This window comes from Sus scrofa, chromosome 6, assembly GCF_000003025.6.
Source record: "Sus scrofa isolate TJ Tabasco breed Duroc chromosome 6, Sscrofa11.1, whole genome shotgun sequence".
Classification (NCBI taxonomy): Eukaryota; Metazoa; Chordata; class Mammalia; order Artiodactyla; family Suidae; genus Sus; species Sus scrofa.
Window position 1 is genome coordinate 101,630,047 of NC_010448.4, and position 24,729 is coordinate 101,654,775.

At 44.5% G+C, this 24,729-nt stretch overlaps 1 protein-coding gene across 39 annotated transcripts in view; it reads left to right on the top strand.

Annotated features, from left to right (window-relative positions):
- The window catches only part of EPB41L3 (erythrocyte membrane protein band 4.1 like 3), a 250,802-nt gene that overhangs the window by 209,671 nt on the left and 16,402 nt on the right, over positions 1-24,729 (top strand). For 32 of the 39 annotated variants that reach the window (XM_021096127.1, XM_021096112.1, XM_021096100.1 and 29 more), the window contains 5 exons: positions 2,824-2,976; positions 8,679-8,776; positions 9,474-9,649; positions 13,168-13,388; positions 22,689-22,742. In XM_021096127.1, coding sequence (XP_020951786.1) covers positions 2,824-2,976; positions 8,679-8,776; positions 9,474-9,649; positions 13,168-13,388; positions 22,689-22,742 — 702 coding nt within the window. The remainder of the gene's footprint in view (positions 1-2,823; positions 2,977-8,678; positions 8,777-9,473; positions 9,650-13,167; positions 13,389-22,688; positions 22,743-24,729) is intronic. The other 7 variants (XM_021096115.1, XM_021096101.1, XM_021096121.1 and 4 more) reach the window with 2 other exon arrangements.

Below are 24,729 nucleotides of genomic sequence, written 5' to 3' on the forward strand. Positions count from 1 at the left end.
CCTGCCGAAGGGAGCATTCATGTGTTTTTATCGAGAGGTGAACACATGTTCCCAAGAAAGACTGCAGTTAGAGCTTTCGATACAAAAGATTTATCAGGCTCTTGCTTCAGTGCTCTGGGCTTGGACAGAAAACGCGGTATCAGAAGTGTCCTGTGGATGTGGTTGTGGTGGTTGCTGTGCCATTAAATAGAAACAGTCATCCAGTTTTAAACCCCACTTATTCCTGACATTGTCTTTCTTCCTTTTCCTTTTCTTCCAACAAACTCCTAGGGGTTTAACACAGGCTAGGCAGGTGCTGAGCCACATGGGAGGTTCCTAAGACAAACGGCCTGCTCTCCACCCACCCAGGTCCGGGGAAGAAGGAAGAGGAGTGGGCGTTAGGGCAGCACAGTTGCTTGGGCTGTGCTGGTAATGATGACAGAGAAGAGGCAGGTAGAGGAGAGATCAAAGGAACCTTCCTGATCCTCCCCATAAAGGGGTTCTGTCTTCTTATGGTTCAAAGACGCTAAGGGGTGACTTAAAAATAAATAATAAGGCAAAAAAAAAAAAATGAGGTCCCTGATGGCTCACCAGATGAAAGGTCCAGCATGGTTACTGCTGTAGCGCAGGTTTGACCCTGACACTTACATGCCACGGGTGCAGCCAAAAAAAAAAAAAAAAAAAAGATAATAATGGAAAAGGGTGTATATGTCCAAAGGCATATTTCCTTCACTTATGTTCTTTTTCACAAAGAAAGTAAAACAGGGAGCATCCATCCCCACAGACCTTTCTGCTCAGGCCTGAGGGGTCCCTCGGCGTCCTGGGAGCAGGTTGGCTGGATCCCAGGGGCTATCCTGCCCCGACTTCCAGCCTCAGGTTAGCGCTCTTCATCCGCTCTTACCGATGAAAGCACTTGATGAACAGTGAGCAGATCCTGGTGTTCGAATTTCCTCAAATTTGATTATATTATAATATTCCTTCCACTTCTATAGAGTAATTTCGTGTCTAATAGAGCGATACGCTTCCAGGGGAAAATATTTCATTTTAAATTAATTAGATTGTATTTGCAACTTCACGTTTCCTAGAGATGGACCAACATATTTATTTTTGGTTCTGGAAACGTTCATCTTGTGCTCCGCGCCCGCAGGATATAGGAGGTCAACCCTCTTCTCCTTATGGGTGAGGCAGAAGACCCAGTTTGGACTCTTTCATGCCCCGCTGCCGCCACCCCTTGCTGGGGCTGCAGTGACTCAGAGCGGCTCAGCCCCACCACGACTGTCAGCTCAGCTCGCCTCCAGGCACCCTCTCCTTCCAGCGCAGTGAACACGGGGGTGGAGCCTGCACCCCACACTCAGCACTGCCTCCTGTCCTTTGTCCTTACCCACTCAGACCCCACAGATGTTCGCTTTACCCTGATTTCACCCAAACACAACCCAGAGGAGGCATAGACTGCTCGTTTCCTGAGCTTTATGTGACGTCTCTGCTGACCTCTGGGACCCCTCATCCCGCCTCCTAGGCAGTGACCTGAAGACGGGATGTGCACATAGCAGAAGCAAGCTGCAACTATAACACAGTCCCATTTGTGTTTAAAAAAACATACGCATGATGCAGACTGTTGCATTTGGAGTGGATAAGTGATGAGGTCCTGCCACATAGCACAGGGAACAATATCTAGTCACTTGTAATGGAATATGATGGAGGATGATGTGAGAAAAATAATGTATATGTATGTATGACTGGGTCTCTTTGCTGTACAGTAGAAATTGACGGAACACTATAAATCAAGTATAATGGAAAAAATAAAAATCTTATTTTAAAAAAAAACTATACACATGGAGTTTTCCTGTGGCACAGCAGGTTAAGGATCACTGTCACTGCAGCAGCTCAGGTCACTGCTGTGGAACGGGTTTGAGCCCTGGTTCAGAAAGTTCTGCGTGCCATGGGTGCGGCCAAAAAAAAACAAAAAACAAAAAAAAACACTGTACACATATATTAAATGCATCAGCATTTATGAATGTGAACCAAATCGTTAAGTGTGGCTACCCCTGGGTAGTGAGTGTGTTGGAGGCCTTTTGGGAAGTATGCTCATACTTTTAATGAAACTATTTTTTATTCAAATTTTATAATGGTATATAAAACAGTCGAGGCTCTTTTTAAAAGGAACAAATCCCAAAATATTCATAGGAAAGGACAGGGCCTCCCCATTAGTGTACATATTAGTTAAAAGTCCTACCTCTGGAACCAGGCTGCCCTTATTCAACTGGGATGAACACCTAACCTTTCTGTGCCTCAGTTTCTTTGTCTGTAAAGTGGGAGGAATCATAGCGGCTACTGCAGTTCCCATTATGGTGCAGTGGGTTAAAGGATCCATCGTGGCTGCAGCTGCAGCTCAGATTCAGTCCCTGGCCCGGAACTTCCGTAGACCGTAGGTGGGGCCATAAAATATAATAATAATAATAGCAGCTACCTCAAAATAATCCTAGTGAAGGTTAATAATAGATGTAAAGTAGCTGGAGCCGTACCTGGCACACAGCAGTAAGAACCGAGGCTCTGATCAATACTATGATTAATACACCCTCACCTGAGTTCTCCATGTCCAGTGTCATGAGCATAAGTCCAGATGAGGAGAGTTTATGCCAACAAATAAATCTCCATGGGGATACCTTCATCAAAGGCTCCTATTTAGTGGTACTATGTTTTAAATGGCTGTGGTGCTTTTCATCTTTAGATGAGAGCTACAGAAAGCCAGTTATAGACTCTGTACACCGTGGCTTGAATAGTGGGCCTGGCCGTGAATGGAAATAGGTGAGATGCTCATGCAGCGGTCCTGCTGCTGTTTTCCAGGATTCAGAAGGAGTCGACATCATGCTGGGCGTGTGTGCGAGTGGTTTGTTGATATATCGTGACCGGCTACGGATCAACAGATTTGCCTGGCCAAAGGTTCTAAAAATCTCATACAAACGGAACAACTTTTACATTAAGATCCGGCCGGGAGAGGTAAGTGGACCCCATACGTTGGGAAAAAAGGTACCGAAGAGCAAACAAAAATTTCAGGGACCCATTCACAGGTTCTGAACATGGCAGGACGTAGTGAGTTAGATCCAGATGCTTAAGAATTTATTATAGGTATGTCCAATAAAGACTAATGAATGAAATTTTCTCTTCTTTTGTATTGTTTTGTTCTAATTTTTCCCCCACTGCATATGTTCATTGAAAGGTTTTTCTCTACATATTTTAATGGAAAAATCAAGATTCATGAATAATGTTTTATTTTTTTTAGGCTTTGGTATAAAAGAAACCTTTAGTTGCTCAACATCCTTGTGAATAAAGAATAGCTTTCTTGGAGTTCCCTTCATGGCGCAGTGGTTAACAAATCCGACTAGGAACCATGAGGTTGCGGGTTTGATCCCTGGCCTTACTCAGTGGGTTAAGGATCCTGCATTGCCGTGAGCTGTGGTATAGGTTGCAGATGTGGCTCAGATCCCATATTGCTGTGGCTCTGGTGTAGGCCAGCGGCTATAGCCTGGGAACCCTCCATATGCCACAGGCACGGCCCAAGAAATGGCAAAAAAAAAAGAGTAGCTTTCTTTTCCTTTCTGTCCTGTTGTTCTTTCTCCATGTCCTCTCTTTGTCCTCCACATCTGATAATGCCCTCAAGGGAATAGCTTAGAGATAATGTGCATAAAGGTATAAGAAAGATTTGGACAAGCAACACCAGGTGTAAATTATGCAAGTTCCACAGCCAAATACATTTCTCCCCTTTTTCCGATCAGAGAAACTAGTGAAAGAATCAAAATTGTTACCTAATCCTTGCTCCTGGGCAAAAGCATCCATGATCAGTTTATCTCCTCTTTAGTGGTTTGACATAATATGTAGTAGATACATACTGTTGTCTGTGTAATAGATAATTAATATGTCCAATTGCCATTTAGTGGTTAATATCATGGAGGCAGAGCTCTGAGATTGCAGCTCATTTATGGTTCTGAACATTTTCTGGTATGGTGTGGAATTATCTCCTGTCTTCAAAGTCAACCTCTCCACTGACAGAAAATGCAATGTAAAAAAAAAAAAAAAAAAAAAAAAAAAATCGCTATATGGGATACAATGTACAGCATGGTGACAAGTAAAAAATACTGTATTGTATATTTGAAGTTGCTAAGAGTAGATCTTAAAAATTTTTATTGTGGAGTTCCCTCCATGGCGCAGTAGATTAAGAATCCAACTTCAGGAGTTCCCGTCGTGGCACAGTGGTTAAAGAATCTGACTAGGAACTATGAGGTTGCGGGTTCGGTCCCTGCCCTTGCTCAGTGGGTTAACGATCCGGCATTGCTGTGAGCTGTGGTGTAGGTCACAGACGCGGCTCAGATCCTGCGTTGCTGTGGCTCTGGCGTAGGCTGGGGGCTACAGCTCTGATTCAGCCCCTAGCCTGGGAACCTCCATATGCCGCGGGAGTGGCCCAAAGAAATAGCAAAAAGACAAAAAAAAAAAAAAAAAGAATCCAACTTCAGTAGCTCGAGTCACTGTGGAGGTTCAGGCTCAATCCTCAGCCTTACGCAGTAGGTTAAAGGATCGGGCATCGCTGCACCTGTGGCTCAGATTCAGTCCCTGGCCCACGAACTTCTATGTGCCCTGGGTACAGCCATCAAAACAAAACGTAATTATCTCAAGAAAAAAAAAATTTGTAACTCTATGTGGTCATGGGTATTAACTAGCTTTACCGTGATGGTCATGTCACAAAATACACATCGAATCATGTCGTGCCTCTGAAGTATGTAAGTTATATATGCTAGCTATATCTCAATATAAAAAAGTTTAAAAAATCAGACTATAAAGCAAGCAATTGTGTTTCACATGGATAAAAAAATAAACCTGTCTGTGAACACTGAAATCATCTGGAAGCTTTTCCTGTAAATACCTGAAATTAGTCATTTTTTACCTTTCCTGAAGATTACTTGTTAAACTTAAAACCACAATATATTCAGTTTATTACACATTTACAAAGTGAGCATCTCTTTATTGCCGGGCACTGTGTTGGGCATTGAAAAGAGAAGGATAACCATGACCTTGTTGCCGTCCTCTAGGGACTTTCTGTTTAGCAGAGAAACAGACTGGCACACTTGGAATTACAGCATCATGATGCAAGTGCGGGAACCTTCCATGGACGTGGATGAGCTTAGTGTGGGAGAAGCCAGGGGGAGAGTTGGAGCAGTACCTGGGGAGGCCGTAGCGAGCCTTGGGGACTTTTAAACTGGGGTGTGACACGCTAGATGGATATGGTGGAATGAAATTCGGCACTTGGTAATGTGATGTGAGAAGACCTGAACTGGGGCAGAGGCTGTGGGAATAGAATGGAAGGAGCACCTCTGAAGCAAGGTGTCAGGACCAAAGCAGTAAGTCCTGGAGATGGGATGCAGGGGGAGGGGGAGGAGTCAAAAGAGGAAAGAAGAGAGTCCAGGCTAATCGGCGGGCTCCGGTCTGCGTGAGGGGTGGCCATGCTGTTGTTAGGAAAGGGAGAGAAATTCAGAAAAAAAAAGTTGAAATTCCTCTCGGACAGATGTCTGGAGGTGGATTCTTTCAGAGGAAGAAATTACAGGACTTGAACAGGGCCATTAGCTTTATACTTCTATGCAAGGCCTTAGGCGCGGAAGAAGTTTTCAAAAAAACAGAAAGTTAGAGGGGAAGAGGGACCTAAGACAAAAACTTTGGGTAACACCACTTTTTGAGGGAGGGGTAGAAGGAGAAGGAACAGAGGAAGATCAAGAGAAACAGTGAGAGAAGAAAAGAAGGTCCAGAAACAGCATGGATGATAGATAAGGAAGAGGAGATTGAGAACGCGTGACAGCCAGCAGCCCCAGATGTGCCAGAGAAGACACTCGGATGAGAACCACGAAAAGTGCCCTGAACTTGACACTCAGGTCCCTTGTGACACTTCAGAGGTCAGGAAGGAGTCAGGGTCCCCGGCAGGTTGCAGTGAAGCAGGGGGTGGAGTAGCAGAGGTTTCTCCTGCTGGTGGTTAGCAAAGTGACAAAAGAAATGGGATTCTGACTCTGGCAGAAGGAAGCTCAAAGAAAGTTGGGTTCCCCCCCACCCCCGCCTTCTAACAACTATATTTGTAGATTGAGAAGAGTCAGAAGAAATTACTAGTGGCACAAAGGCTCTGAGGAGTCTGGAAGAAATTTCCTGGTGGCCTAGTGGTTAAGGTTCGGTGCTTTCTGGAGTTCCCGTCGTGGCTCAGCAGTTAGCGAACCCGACTGGCGTCCATGGGGACATGGGTTCCATCCCTGGCCTCGCTCAGCGGGTTAAGGATCCGACGTTGCCGTGAGCTATAGTGTAGGTCGCAGATGCAGCTCGGATCTGGCCTGGCTATGGCTGTGGCAAAGGCCAGCAGGTACAGCTCCGATTCAACCCCTAGCCTGGAAACCTCCATATGCCTAGAGTGCAGCCCTAAAGAAGAAAAAAAAAAAGTGCTGGGTCCCCTCTTGTCCTTGTGCTAAGAACAGCTTCCTGGCTTCTTGCAGCAGAGCGCCAGCCGACTCTGCTGTAGAACCCCGGCCTCAGCACAGTGTGTGGTGAGTGCCAGATGCAGGATGAATACATGGAGGATGGTTTAGTCAAGATCCGTAGGTCTCTGGCTGTCGGTTGACTGGGCCTGTTGGACGGTGGTGAGTTTTATGACCACCCCCGCACCGTGTGAGAGACACTGGGGTGGACAACTGCATTTAGAGCCACCCGTGGTGTATTTCCCATCTCCCCCTGCCCAGTTCCCCTCAACAGACAAGAAATGGAGGCCAAGAATAGTGAAAGCTCACAAGCCTCGCTCCATAGGCCCCTCCCCTTGGCTCCTAGCCTTGTAAATGACTTTCGTTATTGAAAGTCATTTATATACTGGTCTGTTGTCAGGAAGCCTTTACTATTTAAGATGATTGCCCTCTTGTGGCCTAATGTATTCTGGCTGAAGAAAAATTTAAAAATTTGGGGTATCTGCCCTAATAATATTAAAATATATTTCTCAGGGGAGTTCCTCTGTTGGCTTAGCGGGTTAAAAATCCAGTGTTGTTACTTCTGCAGCTCAGGTTGCTGCTGTAGTGGGGGTTTGATCCCTGGCCTGGGAATTTCCACAGGTGTGGCCAAAAAAAATTACATATGTAGTATATATACTTAAGATGTCAGATATTTCACCTTGAGAAGTCAATGGCTAATCAAGTATCATTCGACCCCTGTGTGCTGAAAAGTAGGAAAATATGTTCTCCCAGTGTCTGATCTTATGTAATGTGCCTGCCTCATCCTGAGGTTCTGCTTCTGCAGATTCAACCAACTGTGTATTGAAAATATTTGGGAAAGGAAAGTCCAGAAAGTTCCAAAAAGCAAAACTTGAATTTGCTGCATGCGGGCTTCCATTTCCATAGCATTTACATTGTATTAGGTATTATGAGTAATCTGGAGGTGATTTAAAGTATATTGGAGAATTGAGTAGCTTACAGGCATTCACTGTGCCATATTGTAAATGGGACTTGAGCATCCACAGGGATCCTGGAACCAATCCCCTTCCGTTATTGAAGGACAACTGTTTATAATATCGAGAGATGTTAGCCTTTAACATGAAAATCCATATTAGAACACACAGATAAAATCATCAATATCTGACACCAGGTCATCAAAAACCTAGGACATATACATATTTCCAGACCTGATACAAGGAGAAAAGGTCATTCTGAGAATGCTGTAGACTATAAACATGCTATTCATTTCTTTGTGTTCTGGTTGAAGTCATGACGTCATAGAGAAACCATGAAAATAAGCCCTAAAAATCAGACCCAGGAGTTTCCATTGTGCCTTAGCAGATTTAAGACCCAGCATTGTCTCTGTGAGGATACAGGTTTCAATTCGTGGTCCTGCTCCATGGGTTAAGGATCCAGCGTGGCCGCAAGCTGTGGCATAGGTCCCAGATGTGGCTTGGATCTAGCGTTGCTGTGGCTGTGGTGTAGGCCTACAGCTGCAGCTCCAATTCTACCCCCAGCCTGGGAACTTCCATTTGCCATGTGTGTGGCTAAAAAAAAAAAGAAGTCAGATCAGAACAAATTGATCTCCAGAAGAAATACAAATAACCTTTTTTTTTTGCATTTACTTTTCATAAGATTCGTCCTTATACATGAAATATTTACTGCATGTATAATGTGGTTACATTACCTGCAGCATTTTAAGAAAATAGATATCAAGAGGTTTTCTTTAATGAATGAATTAAATGAATTAAATGAATTTTTTTTTTTTTTTTTTTTTTGTCTTTTTGGTATTTCTTTGGGCCGCTCCCACGGCATATGGAGGTTCCCAGGCTAGGGGTCGAATCGGAGCTGTAGCCACTGGCCTACACCAGAGCCACAGCAACACGGGATCCAAGCCGCGTCTGCAACCTACACCACAGCTCAGAGCAACGCCGGATCGTTAACCCACTGAGCAAGGGCAGGGACCGAACCCGCAACCTCATGGTTCCTAGTCGGATTCGTTAACCACTGCGCCATGACGGGAACTCCAATTAAATGAATTTTTAAATGAATGTAGGTATCTAGCATGAAATCTGCATATAGCACTTGATTTAGGGGGTAAAGAAAAAATTGTGAGTGGTATTTTGATTTTTTTGTATTTGCTTTTATTTGCAATTCTAAAGGTCGCTCTATTCTTCAATATTTTTTTCTTTAATTTAGTTTGAACAATTCGAAAGCACCATTGGGTTTAAGCTGCCAAACCATCGCGCTGCCAAGCGTTTATGGAAAGTGTGTGTAGAACACCATACATTTTTCAGGTAGGTAGAGATCATTTGGGTTTTTCCCTGAGGAGGAATTAGAAAAATCGGAATCTCTCAAGAAAAAAAAGACTTAGAAAGAAAACTAGAAACGAGATCCTTTCTATTCCTTCAAGTCCGTTGCCACCAGATTTCCGGATAAATCCTAAAAGAACTGCTGGCTAAATGTGGAGGATTTGCCTTAATTTGTCTTACATGTATTTCCCTCCCCTCCCCTTTCTTATCTTTAGCGGCTTTCCATTATTTTTGTAGGATGTCCGCTCCAGATGTCCAGTCCATTGCCTCCTATTCGACTAATTTCTCAATACCCTCAACTCCTTTACTCACAGGCAATACTGAGGCCATCAGATTTGTGTCTCCAAAAAACGACAAGAAATTACCACTGTTCTTCACACCAGCACCATTGCTCATTGCTCTGAGCTTATGGAGCTGTATATGCTCCAGTTACATAGGAGAAAGTTCACCTAGTCCAGTTTAACTCCTGTTTTTGCTTTTGCTTGTAGCCTGTCTACAGCATCCCAGGTTGATATGCACTGTGTGAATTGATTTTTTTTCTTCTAAAATCAGATCCATTGACTGGCATCTTGGGTGTTAAACCTGTAGGACACTGAGCACTCTGCCTTTCAGAACAAAAAGTTACAACCCTTAGTATTTGGCTTAGTAGTCTTTTCTGATGTTTTTCCTCTGCTCTCTCTAGACTGTTGTTACCTGAAGCACCTCCAAAGAAATTCCTCACCTTGGGTTCCAAGTTTCGTTATAGTGGCAGAACGCAAGCCCAGACCAGAAGAGCCAGTGCCTTGATAGATCGTCCAGCCCCTTACTTTGAGCGCTCATCCAGCAAACGCTACACTATGTCTCGCAGCTTGGATGGAGGTAGGTACCACGCATGAAGACCTCTAGCAGGTGCCCCATAGTGTGAGCCCCTCACGAGCCTCTGGTGGACATGGGCCATCTCGGATGATAGGAAGTGAGAAGCCCTTGTGGGTCTATGGCTGAATGACAGGTTTTACCCCCCTCCCTCAAAGAAAAGGTGCCTGTGAGAATCTAATGTCTGTTACTGGTAGCTTTATATAAAATCGTGTAAAAGAATGGTCCTTGGAGAATGGGCTTAGCTTTCATAAGCTTGCACCCTGCATTTGGCAAGAGACACCTTCATTCTGAATAGAGGCATCGCATACTTAGGAGTTATGTGGTTCTCTTGCCAGCATATCTTACGTGATCCTCAGGTTTGTTTTAGACAATTGGTTTCCGAAAGAAAATGGAGTTAAAATTACGTGTTCCTAAAATATTTTATGAATAAAATGCTACTTTTATTGGCCAGTGAATGATAGCTGATAGGAAGGATGCCATTCCAATGACAGAGCAAAGAACTCTTAAGTGAATGCCTCCTGGTTGGTGTTAATTACTGCAGCAGATGGACATTTGCTGTGTAAATGTTCTCCACCGTGAAGTCAGCGGTCTTGAGTACGACAGGGAGAGAATCACTGAATCGCTTACATAACCTTTTTGAGACATAAGAATGAGTTTTTAGCAGGTTTCTGTTCCGTCTGGCAGTTTTCTCTTGCTGTCCACAGTTACATGCAGATGTGCTTTCTGCTGCAAAACAGGCAGTTGTAGGAAATTGGAACCTCTGTATCCATGGATGTGGAACCCATGATACGGAGAGCTGACTCTATTCACTGTACTTCCTACACCGTTTTGCATTGGACGTGAGCATCTGCAGATTTGGGTTATCTGCTGGGTCCGGGAACCATTCCCCGCAGGTACCAAGAGACAACTGTGATCTTAACTAACTAACTTAGGACCCTGTCTTCTGATCCAGAGCAGTGATGAGATGTTTTGTAGGAGACCTGTCCTGTGCACACAGAAACAGAAGTTTCTAGCATGTGTTTATGATTCAATAATAAAAACATAAATAAAAATAAATAAGTGCCTGGGGCCCACCTTCCTCCTGACCTCCTCCTCCACCTGCTCCTTCCCTTTCTCTAAACTCTATGCGGTTGGTGGGGCAGCTATTCCCTGAATCCCCTGATTTAAAAGACGGTATTGTCCTGGTGGATACTTTATCAACCATTTATAGAGGCTGTCAAAAGTTGTGTGATTAGTGCTATATTATTATTATCAATTAATGAAGTGGAAAGAAAACTCACCTGGTGTAGATAAATTCACACCAACATCCCAGACCCTCTGTCTGTACCTCGGTGGGTAAATGATTTACAGTCTCTGGGTCTCGACTTCAGTCATCACCTGTCAAACAGGATCAGGACCACCTCTCACAAGGTTGTTGCAAAGAGCATATAAGACTCTGGTGAAAACGCTCTTGTTACAGATGAAAGGTGAAATGTTGCAGATGGAGGTGAAAGCACCCTTGTTACAGACATAATTATAATGATCTCCATATATTGATGATTATCCTTTAGGCTTCTGTGAGCTGGCCTGGAAAGTCAAGTACCATTCTCTATCTTCTCTAAGTTTCTCATATTTAGAATATCGAACTGAGAGCCAAACTTTGGGGAAAACTGTTGATTAGGACTGTATTGAGTCTTCTGAATTAATGTTGACACTGTGCTCCGGCATTGTCTCATCTGCTCTTCTTTGTCCTTCAAAGAGTTTCTGTAAACTAGGCGTGTCTCCTGTAAGTCAGTGTTAGAGGAACTTGTGCAGAATCACACCTTTTTTCCCTGAATGTCATCCACTTTGTTCAGTGATGTGAACCCAAGGGGGCACATTGCTTGTGAATGTTGTTTTCCTCGTGACCTTCTGTGTGCTAATGATTGCTGAGAAGACAGAAGACAGTCGTGAACTCAGTGTACTAATACCGTGCTGTCTCTCCCTGCCCGAAAGTGATGTTCGTACGTGCCATCTCTCCCGTTGGGGTCCTGCCCGTTTTCATATGTTTTCTGTGCTGCCGCGCTGGGGCCATGGCTGCATGTGGAAATAGGAACTGCTTTGGGCAAGGTGGAATCGTCTATAAAGCAGCCTAACTGGCCTTTTAGGAAACTGTGTCTCATATGAGCTTTGCCATCAGTGGGAAGAGATGTAAAATATCTTAGTGAAGGCATGTTAGTAAAATGGTTTCCTAGTAAAAGGATTTCAGAATTGTTTTCTTACATTTATGTTGAAAACTTCTGAAGATCTACAAGCAGATTGTATTTTGCCTGCGACTAGCTGCTCCGTATATGAAAAGCAGCCTTTCTAAATTTCACTAAATTTCATGGTACCTAAAAGGATGAGTACCAAACTTCAAAAATTTAGCTGAAGTAAGCATCTGTTTCACTAAGACATTTTATCTGGGACAAAAGGCTGGGCAATCTACCTCGTGTTTGCCTGCTTTGTATTTGCATGAATTTCATTACTATGTCTGTCTTGTTTTCCCAAAATACTAGAGATGAATGAATGTATGCATGTTGTGGCAGTCTTTTTAAGGTGCAGTAGGTATTAAAACACTTCTGCACTTGGCACTGAACACACTTGCCACCTGAATTCTATGCTCTCTGCCAAGATGGTTACTCTTTATAATTACTTATATAATTACTTTTATATGGTAGGACTGGTGGACTTTTCAACCACTAGTAATAGTAATAGCAGTAGTAGCAGTGACAGTAATAATAAAATCATCTCAGTGGTCCTTAATGAGGGGCACTTCCAAAGACTTGTTTAAAGTCAAGTGCACATTGGGAGTTCCCGTCGTGGCGCAGTGGTTAACGAATCCAACTAGGAACCATGAGGTTTCGGGTTCGGTCCCTGGCCTTGCTCAGTGGGTTTAGGATCTGGCATTGCTGTGAGCTGTGGTGTAGGTTGCAGACACGGCTCGGATCCCGCGTTGCTGTGGCTCTGGCATAGGCCGGTGGCTACAGCTCCAATTCGACCCCTAGCCTGGGAACCTCCATATGCCGCGGGAGCGGCCCAAAGAAATAGCAAAAAAAAAAAAAAAAGAAAAAAGTCAAGTGCACTGGTGCACTGGAGCAGTTGTCTGTCCACTGAAAGTGCTGTTAGTTGTGGGACTTGCCCCTAAATGTCTGATGCTGGTGCCCTGCTGCTGGTCATGCTGTGAGCTAACAGACTCAGGGCAGCCCAATGCCCCACACCGCCACCCCGTGGTCCCGCGCACATCCACCCTCACACATCCTCACCAGAAAGCCTGAGAGTGGCTGGAAATTAGTGCAGTGGCTTCAAGAAATGAGCATTGAAATCATGTTTAAACGCCATTATCAGTAGCGTGGACAAGCCCAAGGTATTGCTCAGATGAACGTATCTGCAGTGCTGACCTGTCTTTTGACCTGGTATTTTGTGGGGGTATTTGTTTCTATGATGGGACCGTTGGTGGTGGTTATCTGTCTTCTGACTTAACTATGTTTGGACTTTATTTCTTCAATTGTATTTGCCTTTAGCATCAGTGAATGAAAACCATGAAATGTACATGAAGGATTCTGTGTCCGCTGCAGAGGTTGGTACGGGCCAGTACGCCACAACAAAGGGCATCTCTCAGACCAACTTGATCACCACTGTGACTCCAGAGAAAAAGGCCGAGGAGGAGCGGGACGAGGAGGAGGAGAGACGGAAAAAGGCCGAGGAAGCCACACCTGTCGCCACCGTACGGCACGAGGGAAAGGTACATCTCCCCGTGGCTCCTAGAGCTCGTATAGACCTTAAACAACTTCTGAGTTACACTGAGGCTGGGACCGGGAACATGCACCTAAAACAGGCGAATTCATAGCTCAGCGCTGGTCACATTCATATTGTCAGTTTTTAAATTATTCTTTCCTGTGTCAGTGTTTATCCTCTAAAAGATCCCTCTTTAACTCTTTGAAAATTTTTTATTGAACAACTTATGTGCTGTGTAAGACTTTCAACAGCTGTCCTGTCTTATTAATAGCTTAAAAATACGTTGGATGGTATATTACACTTTTCGGTTTGGGCGCACATTCCAGAACCATCACTGAAGTTGTTTTCTTTGTTTCTGGCCCCAGGCTCCTACCCAAGGACTATGTATTTGTCCAGATAGGCAGTAATTGCTTTGCCATTCTTCTGACCACAAGTAACTAGGTGACCGCAGCCTGTGTTTTTATACACTGTTTTCTTAGCCTTATGATTAGAGCAGCAAGTGGATATGCTTTGGAAAAGGGATATTAAAGCTGAAGGTTGCAAGGGAAGATGGAGAGTGACCTTAGCAGCAATTTTCCAGGGTGTTTGATTCCTTGAACTTGATCATTTCATTTCATCCAAAACTCAATTTATTTTTAAATATTATATTTATTTCTGGAGAGCCACCTCTCTAAAGCAGCTTTCCAGGAAAATAAAAGTTAAGACCTATGTAGACTAACCTACCTCTGACTGGGGCTTTTGTACCTAGCAGAGCAGGTCCCTGAAAGTCAGACACATGGGGAGGTTTATATATAATAACAATGGAAAATCAAAAGTGGGTCTGGCCATGTACAGGGCACAGTGAAAGGAAATAGCAGAATAAAAACGCTGTGCAACCTACAGGTTGTGCTAGAACAGGTAGACTTGATTCAAAGGGGCACTTTGTGTGTGTGTGTCTTTTTTCCATTTCCTGGGCCGCTCCTGGGGCATATGGAGGTTCCCAGGCTAGGGGTCTAATTGGAGCTGTAGCCACCGGCCTATGCCAGAGCCACAGCAACGTGGGATCCGAGCTGCGTCTGCAACCTACACCACAGTGCACCGCAACACCGGATCCTTAACCCACTGAGCAAGGCCAGGGATCGAACCCACAACGTCATGGTTCCTAGTTGGATTCGTTAACCACTGAGCCATGACGGGAACTCCGAAAGGCACTTTCGCACATGCACTCTTCAAAGACAGACTCGGAGGTAAAGCATCAGCTGGAGGTCTACAGAAAAAGGCTCCTTTTGACAAGAATTTAACAGTGACCTCTAAATGGGGAGATTGGCGAACATGTCATCATTCTGTTAATGTTAGACTCTCCCCATGACCCAGTCCACCGTCCTTTTTCAGGCTAAGATTATTTATTTGCCAAACACAACAGTGAAAACAGGATAAGGGATGATGGCAAGGCTGTTTGGATCCCTTTTGCCTTAAAAGGTGCTCTCTTCTGAACTTTGTCTTTAAGCTCCCCCTTTTCAGTGAAGTCAAGGTGGATTTTTTTTTTTTTTGTCTTTTTAGGGCCACCCCCATGGCATATGGAGGTTCCCGAGCTAGGGGTCTAATCAGAGCTGTAGCCACAGGCCTACGCCAGAGCCACAGCAATTCCGAATCCGAGCCGCATCTGCAACCTACACCACAGCTCACGGCAGCACCAGATCCTTAACCCACTGAGTGAAGGCAGGGATCGAACCCGCAACCTCATGGATGCCAGTTGGGTTCGCTAACTGCTGAGCCATGATGGAAGCTCCAAGGTGACTTTTAATTGGGACCTGAGAAGAAGATGGTAGACTTGAAAAGTGTGGCCCATGGTTTCTGGAAGTCGCCCTGCCAGCTCTCCCTTCTCAGGGATCTGAAACTATGATTAAGTGACCCATAAAAGTTAACAGCTTGTCATTCACTCTAAAAACAGTCCAGTCCCACTTTATTTTATTTTTAAAGATCAGCAATGTGTGTACATGAGCTATAGCCCTCCCCAGCGTCCCCGTGTGCCGCCTATGCCAGGGGGAGCATAGCAAGGACCGTGGTTCTCAGAAGCCAGCCAGCACCATGACCCAGATGCCGTCTGAGAGTCAGTGGTGGAAGCTTCAGGCTGAAGGAGGTGGATGCCTGCCCTCATCTCCCCCAGTACAGAGCTGTCTTTTAAAAGTCACTTTAGGAGTTCCTGTCATGGCCCAGAGGGTTAAGAACCCAATATAGTGTTTGTGAGGTTGCAGGATGGATCCCTGGCCTCGCTCCGTGGGTTAAGATCTGGTGTTGCCACAAGCTGTGGTGTAGGTCACAGATGTGGCTTGGACCCGGCATTGCTGTGGCTGTAGCGTAGGCTGGCAGCCATAGCTCCGATTTAACCACTAGCCTGGAAACTTCCATATGCTGCAGGTGCAGCCCTAAAAAGAAAAACAGAAAAAAGAAATAAAAATCACTTTAATCAGCAGCATAGAAAAGTTAAGCCATAATTACATTCCTCTCCATCATCAAAAAGTAACCAAGAGGGCACTCATTTTGTAGCCAAAGTAAAGATGTCTTATTACTGAAAATAGTTCTTAAGCGTCTGGTCCCTAGATTCCCCTGAGAGGGGGTGTGTTTGTTTTCCTGCCAGTGGTCACCCCAAGTGACGGGCAGCCTCCTGCGGACAGAAGGTGGCTTGTACCTTGTACTTACCCGCAGTTCAAGGAGACTTGTGCAGAGTCCTATTTAAGACACAACCTTTAACGTCAAATGTATTAGGAAAAGACACACTCAACTAATACCAAAAAAGAGTCACTTCTAAATTGTCATAGATCCATGATATAACTTTATTTGTGCATTTTCTTACCCTCTGTCTCTTGATTTACCAAGTCAGGATTGGATAACAACCACAAAGCAGGCCGGGTAATGTCTTTGCTGTCCAGTCACCAGGCAGAAACATGCACTTGCACGCATGCACGCGCACACACACACACACATACACACACACACAGCAGAAGTCCCGTCTTCTTGGGCTCCGAGAGCCCTCGTCTTGAGCTCTGGGCTGTGGCAACCTCTGCTGGGCCCAGCTTCTGTCTGGTGTTTGCTTGCTGCTTCTTCGCCCCTGACCCTCAGCCCCTCAGCAGCCCTCCACCACCTGCAGAGAAAACTGCTCCCCGGGAGCCGGCGGGGCCAGGGAGGGTGTGAAGAGCCTCATTTGCTTTGCAGAGTCCAGCGCTCTGATCCCCAGAGGCACTTCTGTGGGGACGCCTGCCTAGATTGTTCTCTTAAAGACTCAAACCAGGCGTGATAAGCATATAGCTTGTCTGCTGAGAAAACCCAGAAGGCTGGGAAATTGTCTTTTTCTGTTGTTTATGGACCACAAATAATACAAAGTAAATGGCTATAAACTGTATCGTAGGAAAGCATGTTCTTTTTTGCTAGCTCAGTTGAAGCTACTTAGTTACTAAGCTCCGTGTACATCACGGGTCAAGGTGGCTCAGTTCTTCTTGGAGAGTTAAGGATCCTCCTGGTGTTGATTGTGGGATTCCTTCATCTCGCTGCTTATCAGGTAGGAATGGGGCCAGAAACTCCCATGATTTGGAAATGCAGCTCTTTTGGCTATAACTGACAAGCCAAGGAGAGGGTGCTGCAGATTTTGCTTTAACTAATCAAAATTTGGGTTCATTGTCATTTTAATCCAACGGAACTCTAATAACCGATCTGTTAACTGGATCAGATCAAGAGAAGTTATTGAAAGTCTTGGTTTTACATTTTCAGGGAGTTATGTTTGCTCTCAGCACCCTAAAAATTTCTAGTGTTGTTTGTCTAAAAATGTTTGGATCCTGTGAAACATGTAGACTTTGGGATTTCCCACAAATAGCTTCTTTTTTTAAAGGCTATGTTTGGCATTCTAGTGGGAAAACGATGGCCCTTAGAGCGGCAGGGCATTGCAGCTTGAGTACTTTAAAATTCATGAACGGTCCTAGTGCTGAAATTCTTGTTTTACGATTTTGTGTTGGTACCCGTAAGAAAATTAACTAATTGCAGTTTTCTTTTTGTCCTTTTGCACCTCTGTTTGCTGTTTCCTGTCTCTCTCTGTCTCTCTCGCATCAGTCACCCGGGCTTGGCACTGACTCATGTTCCCTGTCCCCCCCATCAGCCCACCGTGCCCCTGCATCTCCCACAGAGCTGCGCAGGAGGTGTAAGGAGAAGGAGCGCCCCCCGCCGGGTGCCGAGCCGTCCAGAGATCCCGGGCACCTGTGTGGGGAGCCCACCTCGGACTCTGACGGCCAAGGGAAGCCGCGCCTCAGGGACCAAGATGTAGCTTTTAGCTACAAGCAGCAGGCGGGCAGGGGGGCCACGCTGTTTTCCTTCTCCTTGCAGCTCCCTGCGTCCTTCCCTTCTCTTCTGGATGATGATGGCTACCTGTCCTTCCCCAGCCTGTCCGAGACCAGCCTGCTCCCCCAGAGCCTTCAGCACTACCTGCCCATCCGTTCGCCCTCCCTCGTGCCCTGCTTCCTCTTCATCTTCTTCTTCCTGCTCTCTGCCTCCTTCTCAGTGCCCTATGCCCTCACTCTCTCCTTCCCTCTGGCTCTGTGCCTCTGCTACCTGGAGCCCAAGGCGGCCTCCTTGAGTGCCTCACTAGACAATGACCCGAGTGACAGTTCAGAGGAAGAGGTGTGTACCTCGGCATAGAACACACGTCCCTGTCGTGTTCGGGGCTTCGGTCCGAAACAGTGTCAGAGGCTGCTGCGATAGTGGTCCTACTTTCAGAGCCTCATTTATTGTCTGTGCCAATCTGTGGAGAGGTTTTGTGTGTGGGGAGTGCAACCCGGCCCCGGGGTAGGCACAACACCATGTGGACGGGGCAGGCTGAGCCCGCCCGCAGCCGCGCTGCCACCCACAAGTCAATCGCAAATAAACCCTTTAGCGATGCACAAACTCAGGGTTGAGTTAAAGGCTCTGTCCGGTCACCGTAAGGAAATTACATAGATGACACATACAGAAATTTCAGCTAGATTAATGGTGAGTTACCAAAATGTATTCTGATGTCATGATACACAGGTGCCAGGTAAAGGATGCTACAGGTGCGGGGGGCGGGGGGGTTGGGTGCATTAGCATCCCCCGAGGGGCTTTTCCAGCTTGTAAATACCTCCTTCCTCTCCCTGGAGAGTCTGAAATGCCTCCACTGCTCTTTGATCATCATTGCCAGACTGTCATGGTCACTCCCAGAGGAGAGTCTGATCCCATGGTCAGAAAGGAGGTTTGAGCCGTTTAAAATGCCCAGTGACATCAATCATTGGCAGGGCCAGATAGAGGACCAGAAAGAATGGTAGTCGAAAACAGCAGTTTCCGAGGATAATTGGGGACTTGTTTTAGGTTTATACACTGTATAAATCTAAAGGGGCTGAAATTTTAGCAGTACAAGCAATGCTGAGGCATATATTGGGTTGCGGCGATTTTTTCCAATGCTAGCCTGAGCCCCCAAATCCATACTGATTTGGGACAGACTGGTGACGCTGGGGAAGTTGGGCGGGCATCTGGCTCTTGGCCAGGCTAGTGCTCAGGGAGGGGAGGACTTGAGCCTTCAGCCTCCATCCACAAAGGCTCGCCACCCGCCATTCCCTCCCGCACCCAAGCATCAGGCGAGGTGACATTGTAGCTGGTAGTTTTTCTCTTAATTGCTCCCCTTTCCCACCACTCCATTGCCGTGTGAATAGCCCTGCAGTTCCCCTTTGTACAGCCTTCAATAGACTGCAGGGAAAAGCACAGGAGCTGCCAGCAGGCCCCCGGCTCCTCCAGCAATTCTGTTCCCACAAAGCAAGGGTGTTTGTGGCAGGAGACAAACCCCACACACCTAGCGTTAAAAAAGAAAACCACACAGTCAAAGCAACACTAAAAAAAGGAAGGAAGGTCTATTCATTTCTCCTCTCAGCTAGAAATGCTCATTCGAGCTGTGCCTCTGAGTATGGAGCATTGTGAGGGGTGCGTCTATATTTAGCGGTATTGTGACCATTTCTTTGCAGCGGAAGGAAAAAAAATGGGAATGGTCTCAGATGTTTTAAAGAAAAGGTGAGGCTTTTCAATTTGCTATTGCCCAAGAGCCGTTTTCATGGTTCTTAAATCCTATATAACTTAGCTCCAAATCTATCTATCTATCTATAAAGCTATTTTCATACATGGAGAACATTTTAAGAGAAAACCACTCTAAATCCTAGGCTTGAATAGCATGATTTCTCCATAGTGGCAGCATTATCAAATCATGTCCAACTAGAACCGACAACCGTTAAGAACACAGTCTTAGCTCCAAAGACTGTTGATATAATATTAGCTGATTTCCAACCTGGGCATCTGTTTTCCCTTTAGTCATCAAGCTAAAGAAGGGGAAACAATTGCCATTCTCTGTTTTTCTGAATTTTGAATAACCAAACTTTTATGTAGCAAACCACACAGATCTTGTGCCTAATCCAGGGTGTACATCTTGTTGTAATCAGTGCATGAAAATTAATGTTCAACTTGGGCATGTCTGCATTACATCAGCAAAACAAATCACAGCAGTTTCTCCCCGGAAGCTAGTGGCCTCGTGACTGAAGCTTCCCACTTGTAACCTTCCTTGTCGCTGCGAACCACTGAGACTGTGAACCAGCCTTGGCCGCCACAGCCTTCCTCGCTCTCCTGGCCAGCCTCAGTCACCCCGACAGCGCTCCTGACACATGACTTTGCATTTGGCCATCTGTTCAATGTCGTCTCTTAACCCCAAGTGTTAAGAGCGGTGCACTCGGGTTCAAGCTGAGCTGGAGAACGCCTATGTAGGCCATTCAGTTTAAAAAAAAAAAATTCGTTCTTTGTTGGCCTGGCCTATTTTATTCCCTAGACCTCAAACACTTTGGCAGCTAAACTGGGTGACTTCCTAACACACAGTTCAGCTCTGTCACTTTCATTTTGCAAAACCACCAATGACTCTGAGTCTTTTTAAATATTTTATTATCACTGCTTACATTCGTCACGTGTGCTAGTAGCTTAATTAATCCCAGCCCCTGTCAAGAGGGAAACTGGGTGTAGAGAGGTGTAATCATTTCAAACTACAGAGCTGTTGGCCATTTTTTTCTTTCGTACTTCAGAATGTTGGTCAAATACATAGGAAGGGGCAGAATACCAAATCACCAACATCTTATCAAGAGACATGAGATGAACTTACCTCACCAAAGGTGTATGTCAGTTTGTGAAGAATTTGTTGATAATCCCCCCAAAAGGGAGACGGATTAAATCTGGAGGAAAAGATGGATCACCTGATTGAACGTTTTAAATTGTGTAAACACATTTTACTGTAGTCCACAATTTTGCAGTTTTGCCTAGTCATGGTGTATTACCCAAATAGCAGTAACTGTAAAAGCTACTCCGTTCTGCCTTTATTATGTCACTTATTAACTGTTTCTTGGTTGGACCCTATGTTCATTGAATGACTGACTGACTAGGTGTTCCATAGGAATTTGAGGGAATTTAGATGTGACCTAAGCTGCTATTCGTGTGTAGCTAGGAAAAGTAACAGGAAATACACTGCTCTCAATATTGACGATTATCATAGGCATTTTTAGCTCCGTATCTGTCATGTCCTATATAAACACTTACTGTCCATTACCTGATGCAGTGAGGGCTGTTATTTCCCCCCATGTTACAAGAAGGCATTAGTACTAAAATATGAAACCTGCCCCGTGTGCCACTGAGTTCAAAAGCAAGGATTTGAGCTGACGTCAGTCTGACATAAGACCCTCGGTCTTAACCATCACAGTAATTCTAGTGCCCAGAAGCCCGGAAAGCTCCTGAAACAAATTCTAAAGCCACAGGGGAAATCATCTTGGTAGGAAGGGAAATACTTTCGAGAACATTTGAAAGCTTTGACACAGCTAGTTAGCCCCCCTGAGCACAAGTCATTCCTCGTTGTCCTTGAAGCCTAAGATCTGCTCGAGTTCTTCCACACCCTTGAACAAGAGCCCGCCTCTCTCTAGCTAATTCAGACCGGCCTTTCCCCATACTGTCGGTTGGTGGAGCCATGCAATTGCCCCAGCAGTGATCAGCTCACAAGAAAATGAATAGCCATCCTCAGGTGTTGCCAAGGTGGCTGGGTCATGACAGCGAGCGACGTGCCAAGAAATCAGCCTCGCCAGAGTCATGCCGACATAACAAACACTGTCCCAACCACCACCCCCGCCCCTTTAATCATCCTTATTCTCTGGAGTGAGGAATCATTTTAGGAGACAGATTCACAACAACCGAGAGCCCCCGGTTTTGATTTTTATCTTCAATTATTAATGACACAGCTTTGCTGGAGAGAATTTTAGTAATGAGTAGTCGATGGTTATAGAGAGAGAGTCAATTAATATCATCTAGGGCATTTAGATATCCCAATTTCAATGGCTACAGCTCTGCTTTCCTCCAGAAGAAAAAAAAAAAAGTTTTGTTTTAAATCAGAAAGCCGTATAAAGCAGATTAAAAATCAGTCCTGAAATCACTATTGTAATTCTCCCTTGAAAACCTAGGCTCTGTCAAATGCTGTGCTTTGTTTTATTTGTTTCCAAGTAGATGTCTCTCGCCCTCTCTCTCTCTCTCTCTCCTTGTTTATTATTATTATTATTTGCTTCATTTGAATGTTTACTTTGGAATGAAATATTTACTTATATACTTTTATAAACCTCTTTATATTGAAGGGGGCAAGATAACATGTAGTCTTAAAAATGTCCAGTTAGCAGTGCTACTTGAAAATAGAGTTGGTTTTCATATATAAAACGTATGCCTGTGAGCCACTGGCATGTGCTTTTTATAATAAAAGGTAATGCAGACAGCCTGATGCTTTAGATGGATGTAAATTACCAAAATGGTATAAATGAGGGGCTGAAAGTCCAGTGACTGTTATAGTAGCTTTTTACTTAAATTGACATTTTAATTTTCCTTTCAAACGTGACCTATTACTAGAAGTTTTAAAATATGTTTAAGTATCTGTTTTATTTCCATCAAAGATTTCTAGAAGCTCTTGCTCAGGGTTTTAGCTGGAAGGGGGGAAAGACTGACATGGCAGCAGATGGGTCAGCGTGGCTAGCGCGATCCCTGCCCTTGGCGCCAGCCCTGTGCCTCTGGTCTTCCTCTGAGTGGCTCTGCTGATGGAACCCAGCTCTGGCCTTCCTTTGGCTTTTGTTTGAACCTGCATTCTTGTGGGAAGGTAGTGTGACACAGATCACAGGAAAAGGGCATGAACCGTTGGACCCGGCCATGCCTGCTCTGACCTGATGGTTTGTTTTCTATTCCTGCCTTCCCCCTGGAACCTGATCACCTCCGTGATGGATAGACGGACAGCGAGCGCACAGACACGGCCGCCGATGGTGAGACCACCGCCACGGAGGTTGGTACCCTACCTGAGGGCTAGTGGCCTAAGGAAATGCTCCATGGGGATGCTCTGCATTTAGGAACTTTGCATCCTAGCTCTCAGAGTGGAGCAAGATTCTAACTTTAACACTAAGAATGAAATATATTCTACTGCCTGGACCACTGGTTCTCAAACCCTGGCCTGATAGTCATCTGGAGGGTCCTATCCTCCCATCTCTCATTCAGAGGAAGGGCTGGGGTAGGACTTGAGAATTTGCATTTCTAACAAGTCCCAGGTGACACTGACTCTGTCAGTTTGAGGGTCACATTTTAAGAACCCTTGGTTAAATGCATAATATTCATATATTTAAAATATGTATTTCCTGGAGTTCTCATCGAACCTGAGTAGAATCCATGAGGATGCAGGTTCGATCCCTGGCCTTGCTCAATGGGTTAAGGATCTGGTGTTGCCATGAGGTGTGGTATAGGTCACAGACCCGGCAAGGATCCTGCGTTGCTGTGGCTGTGGTGTAGGCCAGCAGCTGCATCTCCGATTTGACTGCTGGCCTGGGAACCTGCATATGCCCTGGGTGCAGCCCTAGAAAGACAAAAATAAATAAATAAATAAATAGATAAATAAGGTATTCCTTTATCCCAAATGAGAGGCTGTTTATGTATAATAGCCATGGGGGGGGTCACAATTAATTAGCATATTGATTGGATACAGATACATTTTAAAATGGCAAATGGTCAAAATATTGTTACCATTATAATCGCAAATGGTCAAAATATTGTTACCATTATAACATGTCTCTCACCTCACTTTTTGTAGGCTGGATGTAGTCTAGGTCACGCAAAAGAAATGAATTCTCCAAGGAAGATAAAACTAGCAAATTACTGTCATTAGTACTTTATTGAAGAAAAGAAAATCATCATGTTGAATAGTGACAGGAGAGGCATTATTATTATTTGTCCTTAACTCTATAGGGTACATTAAATATGTGTGTGGCTTATGTTGTTTTTCAAATCTTCTCTACCAGTAACTAATTAAAATTGCTCTAAACTCACTGTTTATCTGTGGTAAGAGTAGTCAGGGTATTCATTTCCTAAAGTGCTAACAGAATGTATTTTTTATGTTGTGGTAGTATTTACATTAGGTTGTTTTTTTACATTATCCAATCATAATAATATTTTCCAGTTGGGTATTTAGGAAGAACTAAGAATGTTATAAGTACTATCTGTATATCACTTAATTGAAAATACTGCAAAACACAGTTTGTTTCATCGTTTGGAAAGGCCAGAGTTCAATTCAAAGCTTGAAAAACATTTTTTTAACTTAAAGATAATACTGTAAAACTATTATCCAAGTTCTTTTAAGCAATGGCATGTAAATTAATTACAAAGTAATCATTTTCTCCGCCAAATATAATAATCCCATCTTAACATTGTAAGAATTTGTTACATGTAGCCACTGGTGCACTTAGTAAACTTTATAGCACACTTCCCAATGTGTGCTATAAATGAAAAATACTTTAATAATAACACTAGTTTAAATTTCTCTGGCAGTTTTAAAATTTGTTATATAATGTTTGAAGCATGCAAATGAAGACGTGTAACATGGGTAGATTATGAAGCTTAAAAATAAGATGAAGGGCTATGAACCCACCACCACTAGAGAATCAGCATGCAGCCAGCTTGGTTAGAATCAGCTGTGTGCCCTCCAATGCTTTGTATAAACACTTCCCTTCTCTTCTTTTGGAAGCCAGTGTAACGGTGGGGAAGGTGGGGTGTGCGGGTTAGACAGTCTGATCCACATGGAGACCCAGAAAGACTAACTTATTTGCTGGAGGCCACCTGCTTCTCACCCTTAATTTCTCTCTGGACTTCCTCTTGTGTTGGTGATAGTTTAATTTTTTTAAATTTCCTAACATAACCCCATAGCAGCCCTCTCCTCTCCCAAATTTGTTTTTAAGTATGTGGATTCAGGAAGTTCAAGGTTCCAGAAAGTTGTTTAATGTGGGAGC